The sequence below is a fragment of the Acartia tonsa genome, chromosome 5, assembly GCF_053477335.1.
Source record: "Acartia tonsa isolate MP-2025a chromosome 5, ASM5347733v1, whole genome shotgun sequence".
In the NCBI taxonomy this organism is placed as follows: Eukaryota; Metazoa; Arthropoda; class Copepoda; order Calanoida; family Acartiidae; genus Acartia; species Acartia tonsa.
Window position 1 is genome coordinate 18621170 of NC_137264.1, and position 13214 is coordinate 18634383.

General features: G+C 32.7%; 1 protein-coding gene and 2 long non-coding RNA genes across 3 annotated transcripts; all 3 read right to left on the bottom strand.

Moving 5' to 3' along the window:
• Positions 1-202: 202 nt before the first annotated feature.
• On the bottom strand, positions 203-4372 carry LOC145318920 (uncharacterized). Its single transcript, XR_013879585.1, has 4 exons — positions 4249-4372; positions 3426-3506; positions 2328-2382; positions 203-212 (listed from the first exon to the last, which is right to left on the bottom strand). It is a non-coding gene; the product is annotated as an uncharacterized LOC145318920 (long non-coding RNA).
• A 392-nt stretch (positions 4373-4764) lies between these two features.
• LOC145318921 (uncharacterized) lies at positions 4765-6323 on the bottom strand. Its single transcript, XR_013879586.1, has 3 exons — positions 6224-6323; positions 5251-5290; positions 4765-4863 (listed from the first exon to the last, which is right to left on the bottom strand). It is a non-coding gene; the product is annotated as an uncharacterized LOC145318921 (long non-coding RNA).
• A 60-nt stretch (positions 6324-6383) lies between these two features.
• LOC145320042 (trypsin-7-like) lies at positions 6384-12962 on the bottom strand. Its single transcript, XM_080162480.1, has 13 exons — positions 12866-12962; positions 10386-10494; positions 9865-9904; positions 9535-9649; positions 9226-9317; positions 9021-9074; positions 8899-8954; positions 8722-8839; positions 8307-8419; positions 8014-8087; positions 7766-7877; positions 6808-6882; positions 6384-6404 (listed from the first exon to the last, which is right to left on the bottom strand). The coding sequence occupies exons 1-13, from the start codon at positions 12922-12924 to the stop codon at positions 6384-6386; spliced, it is 1038 nt and encodes a 345-aa protein (XP_080018606.1). The 5' UTR covers positions 12925-12962.
• Between the last annotated feature and the right edge of the window lie 252 nt (positions 12963-13214).

A 13214-nucleotide genomic window follows, 5' to 3' on the forward strand; every position in this document is an offset into this window, starting at 1 on the left:
TTTCTTTTTATATGTAACAGCCCAGAAATAGTTGAACGTAACCGTCCTTGTTTTATTAATGTCACCTTCAAGTATTTACCCCCCCCCCCCCTTCAAAAAAAGACATTTGAAAACCCTCAAACATATAAAGCTTGGACGTCGTCAATCACCTTGTGTATATTCCAGGATAATTTAATTCTGCGCATCCATTCATCTGACCGGATCCAAAACCTCTAAACAGAATATGTGTTGGATAAGTAGCGCAGCTACTCTAGTTTTATTAGGTATAAACGTCCTTATGTCCGCACTTATATTACTGTTTTTATTTTGTCGTTCTTTTTTCATAAAAAGTGTCTAGACTTTTAATACTATGAGATATTCATGGACAAATTTGTCCAGGTCCTATTTGAAGCCTTGCTACTCTTTAACTAGGATATGTTCTTGTGTCCATGGATCTAAAGGGATAAGACAATGGACAATAAATTGAGATGCATACCCAATGTAAATAAACAAAATTATCCCTTCTATAGATTAAAATTAGTGGTTAAAACGTTTGAACACTAAACTTATTGATCCAACAAATAAAAATTTACCCTAAGTTTTTAAGCTAACGAATAAGAAAACGTTATTATAAAACTTTAGAGACTAGTGTAATAAACAGCCAATTGTCCCCTCTCTGTCTCTGTCTCTACACAAAAGTGATGTTTTTTCAGTGTGATTATCACAATTCTTTTTTAGAGTTTTTTCTTTGTTGCATCACATTATTATTTCTATACAAATACACACATACACACTGTTACACACTAATAAATATCGCGTGTTAATAGGCAGATAAAAATGATAAAATTCTTGGAGTGGGGACAAAACACCTAATTTAAAAATACCTAATTTAAAAATGCCTAATTTTATAAATGTCTAATGTGACAAAACACCTAATTTATAAATACCTAATTTAAAAATGTCTAATTTAAAAATACCTAATTTTAAAATTGCCTAATGTGACAAAACACCTAACTTTAAAAATGCCTAATTTTATAAACACCTAACTATAAATACCTAAGTTTAAAAATACCTAATTTTAAAATACCTAATATAAAAAAACCTAATTTTAAGTATATCTTAAAACTGTTCTTAAATACATTAAACCGGCGGCTACGCCCCCTAGAGGCCTCTAGGGGCGATTGCAGTGCGGAGGGGAATTCAATTAAGTCTTTGGGGGGAGGGGGGGGGGATTGAGGGTTCATGACCCCCCCCCCCTCCAGAATTTCAAAGGTTGAAGGACAAGGAAACAAATGAATTTAAATTTTTTTTGGTTTCTTCCCTAACCTAAGTAGCCTTAGCATCCCTTTTTTTTCTTGGGGGGTGATAGTTAATCATCTCTATTTTCGTTCTGGTTTGATAAAGAAAGATTGAAGAAATATTAAAAACGGAGGGGGGGGGGGATTTTTTCAAAGGGTGATTTCTCAGTGGAAGGTGTTGGTAACCTCCCCAAAACCTTCCCAACCTCATATAAACCATCCCATGACATACAGGAAGCTTCATTGTAAAATGCAGGGGCGTCCAAGCATTTTTTTTTGGGGGGGGGGTAATTCGTTTTTGGGGGGGGTAAAATAACGCGCGAAGCATGCCGCAAATTTTTTTACCCCCCCCCCCAAATTTTTACCCCAGGGGTAAAATTAGCTTGGGGGGGGGGGGTAATTACCCCCCCTGAAATCTGTTGGCAGGAGTAAATTTTGTTTACCCCCCCCAAAATTTACCCCCGGGGTACAATTTCTGGGGGGGGGGGGGGGTAATTTAAATTTTATTAAATATTTAGTATTAAAAATGCGTGCGAAGCGCACAAACATTTTTTATGTTAGAGATTTTTTATTTTGACCCCCCCAAAATTGATTGTGGGGGGTAAATACCCCCCTCATAAATGGTTGGGGTAAATTTGAAATGGGGGGGGGGGGGTAAAATAAAAAAAATAGGGTTAATGTTGGGTTAAAATTGGATTAATGTTATCAAAATTTTAGGTATTTTAGTGAAAATATTTGATATTTTAGAATTAGGAATTTCTAAATTAGGCGTTTAGATAGTTTAAAATTAGGTATTTTTAAATTAGGCATTTTTAAAATTAGACATTTTTAAAATTAGGTATTTTTAGTTAGGCATTTTTAGTTAGGCGTTTTTAAATTAGGCATTTATAAATTAGGTGTTTTTAAATTAGGTGTTTTTAACGTAGGTGTTTTTAACATTAGGTATTTTTAAACTTAGGTGTTTTTAGTTAGGCATTTTTAGTTAGGCATTTTTAAATTAGGTGTTTTGTCCCCACTCCAAATTCTTGACGGAGTAGCTACAGTTATTACCTAGAGACAACACCAATAAGAACTGGAATACCATTTTGCCAGGTATACGCGGGACCTAAAATTAAGTTAATTTATCTCACTCTTATTGTTTGTCTGTCTGTCTATTTATTTGCATGTCTGCATGTTTGCCTTCCACCTGTCAGTTTGTCTGACTGTTTCTCTGTATTTCTGTTTGTCTGTCTTTCTGTCTTTTTGTCTGTCTATCTTTTTGCCTGTCTGCCTGTCTTTATCTCTGTATGTGTCTATCTATTTATCTGTCTATCAGTCTATCAGACTATCAGTCTATCTGTCTATCTGTCTATCTGTCTATCTGTCTATCTGTCTATCTGTCTATCTGTCTATCTGTCTATCTGTCTATCTGTCTATCTGTCTATCTGTCTATCTGTCTATCTGTCTATCTGTCTATCTGTCTATCTGTCTATCTGTCTATCTGTCTATCTGTCTATCTGTCTATCTGTCTATCTGTCTATCTGTCTATCTGTCTATCTGTCTATCTGTCTAACTGTCTATCTGTCTATCTGTCTATCTGTCTATCTGTCTATCTGTCTATCTGTCTATCTGTCTATCTGTCTATCTGTCTATCTGTCTATCTGTCTATCTGTCTATCTGTCTATCTGTCTATCTGTCTATCTGTCTATCTGTCTATCTGTCTAACTGTCTAACTGTCTATCTGTCTATCTGTCTAACTGTCTATCTGTATAACTGTCTAACTGTCTAACTGTCTAACTGTCTATCTGTCTATCTGTCTATCTGTCTATCTGTCTATCTGTCTATCTGTCTATCTGTCTATCTGTCTATCTGTCTATCTGTCTATCTGTCTATCTGCCTATCTGTCTAACTGTCTAACTGTCTATCTGTCTAACTGTCTAATTGTCTATCTGTCTAACTATCTATCTGTCTATCTGTCTATCTGTCTAACTGTCTATCTGTCTAAATGTCTATCTGTCTATCTATTTGTCTGTCTGTTTTCTTGACTTCCTGTCAGCCTGCTTTCCTTCCTGCAAGCCTTGCTTTCTTTTTTTCTGTCTAGGTGTCTATCTTTCTGTCTGTATGTATGTCTGTCTTTCTGTCTGTCTATCTCTCTACCTATCTGAATACCTCCACTATCTCCATTACATGAGTCAGTACCAGAAATATAGAAATCAAAGGGATATTCCCCACCCCATTTCTCATCTAAACCTAAAAGTTTAAATAGTATTGTACTACCATTTCAAAATAAGAAAGAGATAAATAAAAGTTCAATGAAATTAATCAAATCCTTTTATATGGCAATCATGTCTAGTGAGATCTTAATTTTCCTAATTCAATTTTATGATGTTTGGTTACTAATTTTGTTTGTTGATACAGTAGAGTTTTACAGGGATAAGACACTGGCATCAGTGATGACGCACAAAAATACTCCTTCTGTAAATTAAAATTAGTGTTTGAAACTTGGACACTCAACTTAATGTACTAACCAATCAAAAATCATTAAAAGTCCTCAACGTTGTTAAGCCAAAGAATAAGAAATCATTATTATAATATTTTGGGACTAGTGTAATAAACAGACCAATGTCCCCTCTCAATATCCAGCATCAATCTAAATCCGATTCTTTTCCGTTGGATTAAAACGGGTCCTTCAGTCACGGAAAACCCAATCTGTCCCGATTTTGTATCACTTTTGAAAAGTGCGATTCCTGTGACGTCATATAAAAAGAGAAAGGGGGAAGAAAATCTCTTCCCTTTTCTCCCATCTCTTTTGAAGAGATTTTCTTCCCCTCTTTCCTTTTTCTTTCCCGAAACGTATATGACGTAACTGGAATCGCACTTTTAAAAGTGATACAAAATCGGGACAGATTGGGCTTTCTCTTCAGTCACAAGAAGAACAAAAAATGATTTTAACAAATATAAATAAAGATCAGTATAGAAATAATTAATCCACCTAGGAAATTTGTAACCTCTCCAGATTTGACATAGCTGTTCCCATCCACCCTGTTCACATAGAATACCACAGAATATACATCATTAATTAGTTAGAATCTCAGTCAATTGTAGGTCAAAACTAGAGATGTTGAAAAGGTGACCTATAGCTACCCCTGTGCCTTGGCCTAAAACAGGTGCAAGTTAACTCATTGTCATAAACAGAATTTCCACATAAAGTCCTTGCAATCCAAGGGTTTGTTCTATGCAATAGAAATTCCACAAAGATTTTGGAATAATTTGCAATCCCCCATCCCCCATCAATCCATATATTGGTAATGGAAGTTGAATAGTTTATTTAAATTTGATTGAACACCCTTAGTAAAGTATATATTTTTCCTGTACTATTAACATCAAGCCACTGTCTAAATAATTACCAAAACAATTTTTAAATTCTTTGGTTTGATTCAACACAATTTGTCCCCGACAATAATTGGATGTAATGCAAAACCAAACCAGTTCATAATAGCTACTTTACTTTTTATGCACAGTATCCCATGCCTGTATAGTGTAGTCTTGTCAAAATATTTCTTTCTTCCAGCGCATATCTCATATCTTCCAAGAAATTTGTATTTGCCTAACAATGTCTTTTTAAAACTCTTTTATTTTGAATTGTAAAGTATATCATGAAAAGTAAATCATAGATGTCCAATTGAGTCAAGGGTCACTGAAAAGTCGATCTTTTTAAATAGGGATCTAAAGGGATAAGACAGTGTCCGATAAATTGATGTTACACAAAATTACACCTTCTATTGATTACAATTAGTGGTTTAAAAGTTTGGACGCTCAACTCAAGGAACCAACCAATCAATATCCGCAAAGATATTTAGCCAACTAATAAGAAAACTTTTGATTTTTTCTTACTTTAGGAATGTATTTTTGTAAAACAATGTTTGATTATGAGAGCAAATTTTTTTGAAACAAATATTTTTTTGTTGAATTTAAAAAAAGGGACATTCCTTGCCTTTAGTGATTAATGCCTTGCATTCACTCAAACCAAGAACCTTGTATATAAATGATATCAAACACGATCTTTAAAGGAACACAGTAATAGTGTCTGACTGATTATGACGTAACAAAAAAAATTAGCCAATGAGAGGCCACTATAAATTTTACCATCGGTCAGAACGGCCTCTCATTGGCTAATTTTTCTTGTTACGTCATAATCAGTCAGACACTATTACTGTGTTCTCTTTAAAGGCTACTAACGTCAAAAAGTTAGTCATATTGCCTACTTGACATGCGATTCAATTTGTCAAGGGGGGGGGGGACATTTTGAATATTTTGCCAAATTTTGCCCCCTCCCCCATAAGTGCCCGGTGGGGCACAATAGACACCATCAAATGCCTTTTTTAGGTCACAACTTTTATCTCGTAATTTTAATGTTATACCACATAACTTTAAAAACGGTTTTTAATCATTACTCATACTTGTAGAGAAGTTTCACTATAATGACAAAGTGTAAAAATAATAGGCAAACAAATAAGAATGTTATTAGAAGACTGTCTCCTTTTTTGATCAAGATATTTTGTTTGTACTCAGTTAAATGTAGGATTTTACTTTTATCTCACTAAATGCAAACTTTATAAGAAGAAATATTTTTCATTATTCTTAAATCTAAATTTCAAATCAATTTTGTTTGAAATATCATAAACTTGAAAGTCTTAAAAATACATTGAGGAACAGTGTTTATAATACATATTGACGCAATTGGATAAAACAAATAATTTTTATTATAATGATAAATAGAATATATCTTATCTTATATCTACATCAAGTTTTATACTTCATTTATAAATATATTCATGAAAATATTAATCAAAAATTATTTATGTTTCATTTATGTACATATGATTTGTTATATTTATAAGAATTAAAAGTAATTAATTAAAACTTGAATTTTAAATTTACAATTAGAATAAAATCTATCAACCTACCTCCAATTTAGTTTCTTGTAAAGTAGTAGATAACTGAACTAGATCTGTTCAAACAGTGGAATTTTAGAGGTACACATATAAAGTTGCTAGGCTTTTAAAATTTTAAACACAATATAAAGTCCAAATTTTGGTTGAAAAATTGAATGCTAGTTGCAAAATTTCATAGCTGTACCTCGATTTTCTGAAATAAGAAAATTTCATTAAAGATTTTCTTTACGCAAAAGCTTTTTTTGGGGTAGTTATTGTGTAGGAGATATTTTTTACCCCCTACCCCAAAATAGAAAACAATTCCCAAGAGGTATAACCCCACATTTTGGGTAAGAAATAAAAATTGTTTAAAACTTAGGGCTTTCAACTTTTAGAGGTTGTAAAGACATACAACTCCCCCCCCCCCAAAAAAAAAAAATCGTGGTGGTGCCCATGGAGATAAAATTCTTATTTGGGGGTAAAATATAATATATTTTCAATTTATTTTTTTTTTTTGATGGAGAGTGACCACCCCTTTAACTCCCTGTGGGTCCCTAAGTCTGATTAAAATGTCGAACATAGGAGGTGCAAAAAGTCAAACACCAATACAAACAAACAGGACCTGCAAAAAGACTGCAAGATTCTTTACACCAGCCCCAGTTATCGTCAAACTCTCTGTCTGTTTCAATAACCTACACAAATGGATATATGATATGTGGATATTGTGGCAGGGGAGTTTTTGTTGTCAGTTTGGGTAGATAATTTAGTCCTCAAATATTTATCAATGATTAAGGGAGTGAATAGAATAAGGTCAAAAGGTAAGTTGATTAGGGGTATTGTTCTGAGTGAAACATTTTTTTAGCGTCTGCAAGAATTTCTCACAATATTCATGTATTCTAAATCCATTTCCAGGGGCGTCCAAGCTTTTTATTTTGGGGGGGGTAAAAATTTTTGAAGGGGGGTAAAATGGCACGCGAAGCGCGCCGCAAAAAGTTTTTTTACCCCTTTGCTTGGGGGGGGGGGGTAATTACCCCCCCTGAAATCTGTTGGCAGGGGTAAATTTAGTTTACCCCCGGGGTAAAATTTTGGGGGGGGTAATTTAAATTTTATTAAACATATAGTATTAAAAATGCGCGCGAAGCGCGCAAAATTTTTTTTTATTAGAGATTTTTTATTTTTGGGGGGGTATTTACCCCCCCAAAATTGTTTGGGGGGGGTAAATACCCCCTCCTAAATAGTTGGGGGTGCCTATGGCACCCCCAGGGTAGGGGTAAATTTTAAATGGGGGGGGTAATCACCCCATTACCCCCCCCTTGGACGTCTATGTCCATTTCTATACATATTCATCACAATGATCAGTGCACGCGAACCCAACAAAGCTTATTCGAAATAAATCATATTTCTTCCATTCTAACTTTAGTTTATAAATATATTAAAACAGGAACAGTATTTCTCAATATTCTTTGTCAAATATCAAATAAAATGTTTAACAATATATGTAAATTCTTATATTCGAAAATTTAAGTTTAATACTACATTAATGAGTTTACTAACAGCCGGGTAAAGATGTTATACCTTGCACCATCCAAAGTCTCCAGAGTGTGTGGAGTAACAAACAGTGCTATGCCCTTCCTTTTCAATTACTATATGCTGACCAATTTCTTTTGGGTACAAATCAGGCAGTTTACTAGAATAAAAAATATATAATAATAAAAAGTCTTTCAGCTTTTAATTATGCTAAGAATCTTAATAAATAGATAGGGAATAAACACAGATAATGATTTAAATGATTTTAGATTTTAAATTATGAAATTTTTACCAACCTCCTAAAATCTGCACAAATATCAACAAAAGCACTTGGAGATCTTGATCTACTACATGTTTTCTTTATCCGATCCTGATGAAAACAAATCACAAATAAGTACAAGAATTTTGATTGCCAAATCATTCATAATTTTTTATTTCTTCAGTCAATTTCTATTGTTTTCTAGATCTTCATTAAAATAAGCCCATGGATGTTCATTGATGAGTGCCTTATCTACTACTTGTTTTATCTTTTTATTTTTCTTTGCCCAGCAGCTATCTTACTTCAAATATCAGTTTCATTATGTATTACCTTGTAAATAAATGGCAGTTCACATTTGAGATTTCTCATTGGTCCATATTCATTTGTGGTACAAGAATCTATAGTCTTACCCCAGCCAGCTACATATAGGTACAGTTTTTCACCTAAATGGAACTTATCTGTAATAAAAAGTAGAACTATGTCTGCCTGTCCATCTGAAACTTAAGATTTTAGTAACCACTAAACTGATTAGGTTGTGCTGTTCAGGGAATATATCTACAGTTACGTGGTTTTAGGCTATTCTTGGTTTTTTTTCCTCACCTTTAAGGGCCAAGCCTCTTGTATGTAAATTAGTTAGGTTTTGTAATAGATAGGCAGTAAAAAGTTGTTAATGAAATATTAGTTTTGTATTTTAATAACCCAGCAGATTGACATGATTTGATCAACATTAAAAATTTAATTTGACCTGATGCAGGAATATCAGATCTATCATCTCCTGATGGCAAGCAAATTGGCTCGAGAATACCAGGTATGAAGGTTATGTCTCTTGCTAACTTTGCAATAGCAATATCTTTGCTACCACCCTACAAATAAGCAATTTAGGTAAATATATTGTTATTTATAATCAAATTTATTTTCAAACCTGATAATCTGGATGAGCTAAAACAGCCACCACTTCATACTCAAAACTCTTTTCTCCTTGAATTGTAAAAATTTAAACAACTGTTTTATTACTTCTTTATTATGATTTACAATTTTATTTACCTTTATAGTTACTGTTATCTACTTCTATTGGGTTAGAATTGATTCCCAAATATGCTAAAATATAAGTAAATAAATCATTTTTATATGAAAATAAGTTTTTTCTCCAGTTATCAACTCAAATCCAGGACTTTCAAGTATAGAATTGTCATATTGAAAAACAGTTATGTTGTCAAAAGCTCTTAAATTTGTTAGCATAAACACATACCTACAAGATGTTCTGAAGGAATATATGCTGGTTTCCCCTCTGCACATGGCATGTATGGAGTACATACACAATGGGATGCTGTTAGTAGGTACCTAAACACAAATTTAGCAAAACGTTTTAATTTATTTGGATTTGATTTGAAGACTTTTATATATAAATATTATAACTTTTACAAGAGCCAAAAACTTAGACTGTGATAATAGATAAATATTCATAAATACAAATTTGAACAATGTCTGACCTTTTGATTTTTTAGAAGATTTATATATATTTTAGCTTTTAAGAGAATATTCAAACCTAAATTTGTACCTTTTGTTTATAACAGATGCTCCGCATAGAATCTGATATTGCTTCTGCCAAAGTTTTACAACCCATGGTTTTGTCTTGGCAGCTGTATAGCCACCAACAATTCTGTAGTCACTTGCTGAATCAAAATTTAGTTTTACTTTATTAGAAACATCATAGACTCATAATCTTCAATAAATGTAATTTGAAAGGATGTTTTACTAGAATAAAAGCTATGTAACTTTCCTTATCTTTTATTTTTCTATTTTTTTCAGCATTTGTTTATATTTAAAAACAACTACAATATAAGTTTTATTATCTATATTATGACTGAGATTGAGATTTCTTAATTACCTGCGGACCTTTTACTTCTTGTTGGTTCATCTTTATCTGGCTATAAAAAGATAAATGATTATATTTAGTTTGACAAAAATAAAACGAAGTAGTTATATACTTAAAGAAATGGTTAAAAAGGATGATAAAACTTGATGTAAATAAAAAAAACTTTCATCGTTATAATTAATTTTAATTATTGTTTTATGCATTTTTGAAAAAAACGGCATATAATGTTTAATTCTTCCACATATTCAAAAATGTTTTTTCAATGCTTTCACGTCATTTCTATGGCTTTTGAGACATCTGAAATGATGTTTTTTAGTTACGCTAATGGAACACTACAAATAATCTAGAGTCACACTCTGTAAATCAGACTATTTCTCTTGTAATTGTGAAGGTAAATAAAAATCCTTATCACATAAACATTGATATAGAACTTAAAAGGGCTCACTCTAAAGGAGAATATTGGTACAGCATTAGCGAGATCTTTTACTACAAACAAACAGACACACATCAGTTTACTTTTATAAGGAGATTACCTGTACAGTTGAACATTTACAATTTTGATTATAGAAACCTTGAAAGCCATGGCTGCTAGCTGCTGTCACATTTCTTCTTTGCCGACACCTCCCAGATATCTCAGAAAACCTGGAAAGACTTATATGTTTTAATTTTACTAATGTAAAATTCAAAAGGTCGCTTAATATCATAGAAGCCTTATTCGGGTCCGATTTGCACAGTATTATGTTAAAATGAACTTTCCTCGAGTTTATCAATAATTATTGTTCTTCTAGCTTTCTTAAGTCTTTAGTATCAAACAGAAATATTTTAAAAGTAGGCATATACAGGGTGCGCCACATAAATCCGGACTTTTTCTTATTTTTAAAAAAATGAACATAAAATCGTCAATTTTAAAGATTTTATTGAATTTTAAAAACTGGGAAGCAAACTAGCTATATGACTATTAGATTATTCAATAAAATCGCCGCCAGCCTCAATCACCGCCTCTACCCGCCCCCTGAACCGCCCCCAGACCCTGGTCACCATGTCCCTGTCCAAGCTGGCGAAGTTCTCCTTCATAGTGGCAATGAGGGAGGTCTTTGTGGTATGGGCGCGTCTATTGGTTCATGCTTTAATGGCGCTCCAGGCCCAAAAGTCAATTGGATGAAGATCGGGGCTGCTGGGAGGCCATATCTCCTTAGGGACGTGAGTAACTGCAGGATCCAAATTCACCCATCTTTCAAGCTACTCTTCGACACGGCGGCTCTCATTTGGGCCACAATTAAGCTAGAACAACGTTCAATACTTTTTTGGAAATGGCATGAAGATTAAGCTAGGGTTATCATCGCAACACATAGTCTAAAACGAGTTTTAAGGTTACAAATGGGCCCATGTAGTCGAGAACCGAGAAATTTTCACGAATTTTCACGATTTTTGACGTTTTTGACATCTCAAAATCTGCCACGTTTCACTTTGATGGAGTACTACGGCCAAGCCATTTCAGATAGAGAGCTCTAGTCTTTTCTAGTGTCTTACTTGTGTATCTAACAGTATCCCCAGCAAGTTGCATAACTCTACCTCACCTACAGATGGGCTGAGGTCACATTTAGTGGGCCCTAGTCAAGAATCCAGGGTAAACTATCTGCGCGTTTCGATTCTGCCATGTTGAACATAAGCGCTGCCAGCTCGGAGAACACGTCCTCCATCGTCTAAAAATTTTTATGGGCAAAAAGGTAATTACCCAAGCTTTTTATAGTGTGGTCAAACGTCATGATTGGTCAAGTAGTTTTGGTGCTATGGCCGTTTGAAAAAAGTCCGGATTTATGTGGCGCACCCTGTACTAGAAAAAGGTGAAAATATTTTTTAAAAAAATGCTCATTAGACCTACTTACACTTGACAGATATTAGTCATCAATATCTTCTTTTTTCATTGGCTTATGACTAATTTTTGTCAAGGATAAGTGGGTCTAATAAGCATTTACTTTTTAACCCCATAAAAAACTGGATATTACATTCTTTATATATAATTGAAGTGATAATTATAAAGTTGTAACATTTTTAGGTTTTTTTACTTCTCATTTAAGATGTAACAGCTTTTTAGCGACCATACAACTAGGATATGTCCTTAAGTTAACTATTAAGTTGATGAAGCAGCTTATAGTGCCTATGAAACAATGACGTCATACAATACAAATGACCAATAGGCCATGTATTGTATATTAGCCTTTGTATCGTTGGTCATTTGTAATGTATGACGTCATTTCGTTATATGCACTATAAGCTGCTTCTAAGTTGATTAAAAAGACATATATATATATGTATACCTTGTTTATAAAAGTGTTATAAACATTTCAATACGTAATTAATGATTGAAATTTAATTTGGCAATCATATGTTAATTAGTTAATAATTATATAAATCCAAAACTTGTACTATAATACTTACAACTAATCAATAATTGTACCTTAAAATTACAACTATATTGAATTATAAAGACTAACAAGTGTAAAAATGACAAGGGGATAGGGGTGGGTGGGGTTAACTCAGGGTTTGAATTTTTACAGTAAATAATTTGTACTTTTGAGTAAGGTTAAATTAGTAAAATGTAGAAAACATAAAATTTTCTAAAATCAAATTTGATAAACTTTTAATACTAGCAGTATTTTAAAAAAGATACACTAAAATTTAAAGAAAACATGTAGTACATTGGTTACAGAAAAAAGTTAGGTATATAGTTAAAATGAGAGAATATGATCAACTTATAACATAATAATAAATAAGAATGGTTATTTTTTAATCACTAATTACCTTTCTTTTTTTACAATGCAAACAGAGACAAGACAGTCAGAATTAGAAAATACTATCACTATACATCATATATTAATATTAAAAGTGATCATTAGCCATTACTTTTAAAGCATTGCACTACTTGCTAAATAACCCACAGACAGACAGACAGACTGAGTGAGTAAGAGAAAATTATCACTATAGAACACATAGGAATAAAAAAAGTAATTACATGTGTAAATGTATGATTGTAATTACAATGAATTTAATGGAGTATCTCATTTTACTCATCCTCTCAGTGCAATAGCATTTTTATTATTACTATAGTTGTTAAGATTTGTAGTAAGCAGGTATAAAGAAATTGTTAAATCAGGTGAAAATCAATATAAATATTTGATATTTTTAGACTAAATTCTTAAAATGAAAAGTTTCAGATGGCCCCTTGGGTCCGAACTTCCGAAGCCCAGTGTCAACTATAATGTTATTGATTTTATGATCTTATTTTATCAATTGTGGAAAATTGTCTTTAATATGATACAATACTTCATTTTTCAGTATGGCTCAGAACCTGTTCTAATCTA

Bases quoted from the DNA above. Each gene is read 5' to 3' on its own strand.
- LOC145320042 (XM_080162480.1), bottom strand. From the start codon at position 12,924: ATGAGTAAAATGAGATACTCCATTAAATTCATTGTAATTACAATCATA. The intron at 9,905-10,385 runs GTAATCTCCTTA...ATCTTTTTATAG, and splicing joins GTAAATGTTCAACTGTACAG to CCAGATAAAGATGAACCAAC. The intron at 6,405-6,807 runs GTTTGTTTGTAT...TTCTTATTTCAG, and splicing joins GCAGTCTTTTTGCAGGTCCT to AAAATCGAGGTACAGCTATG.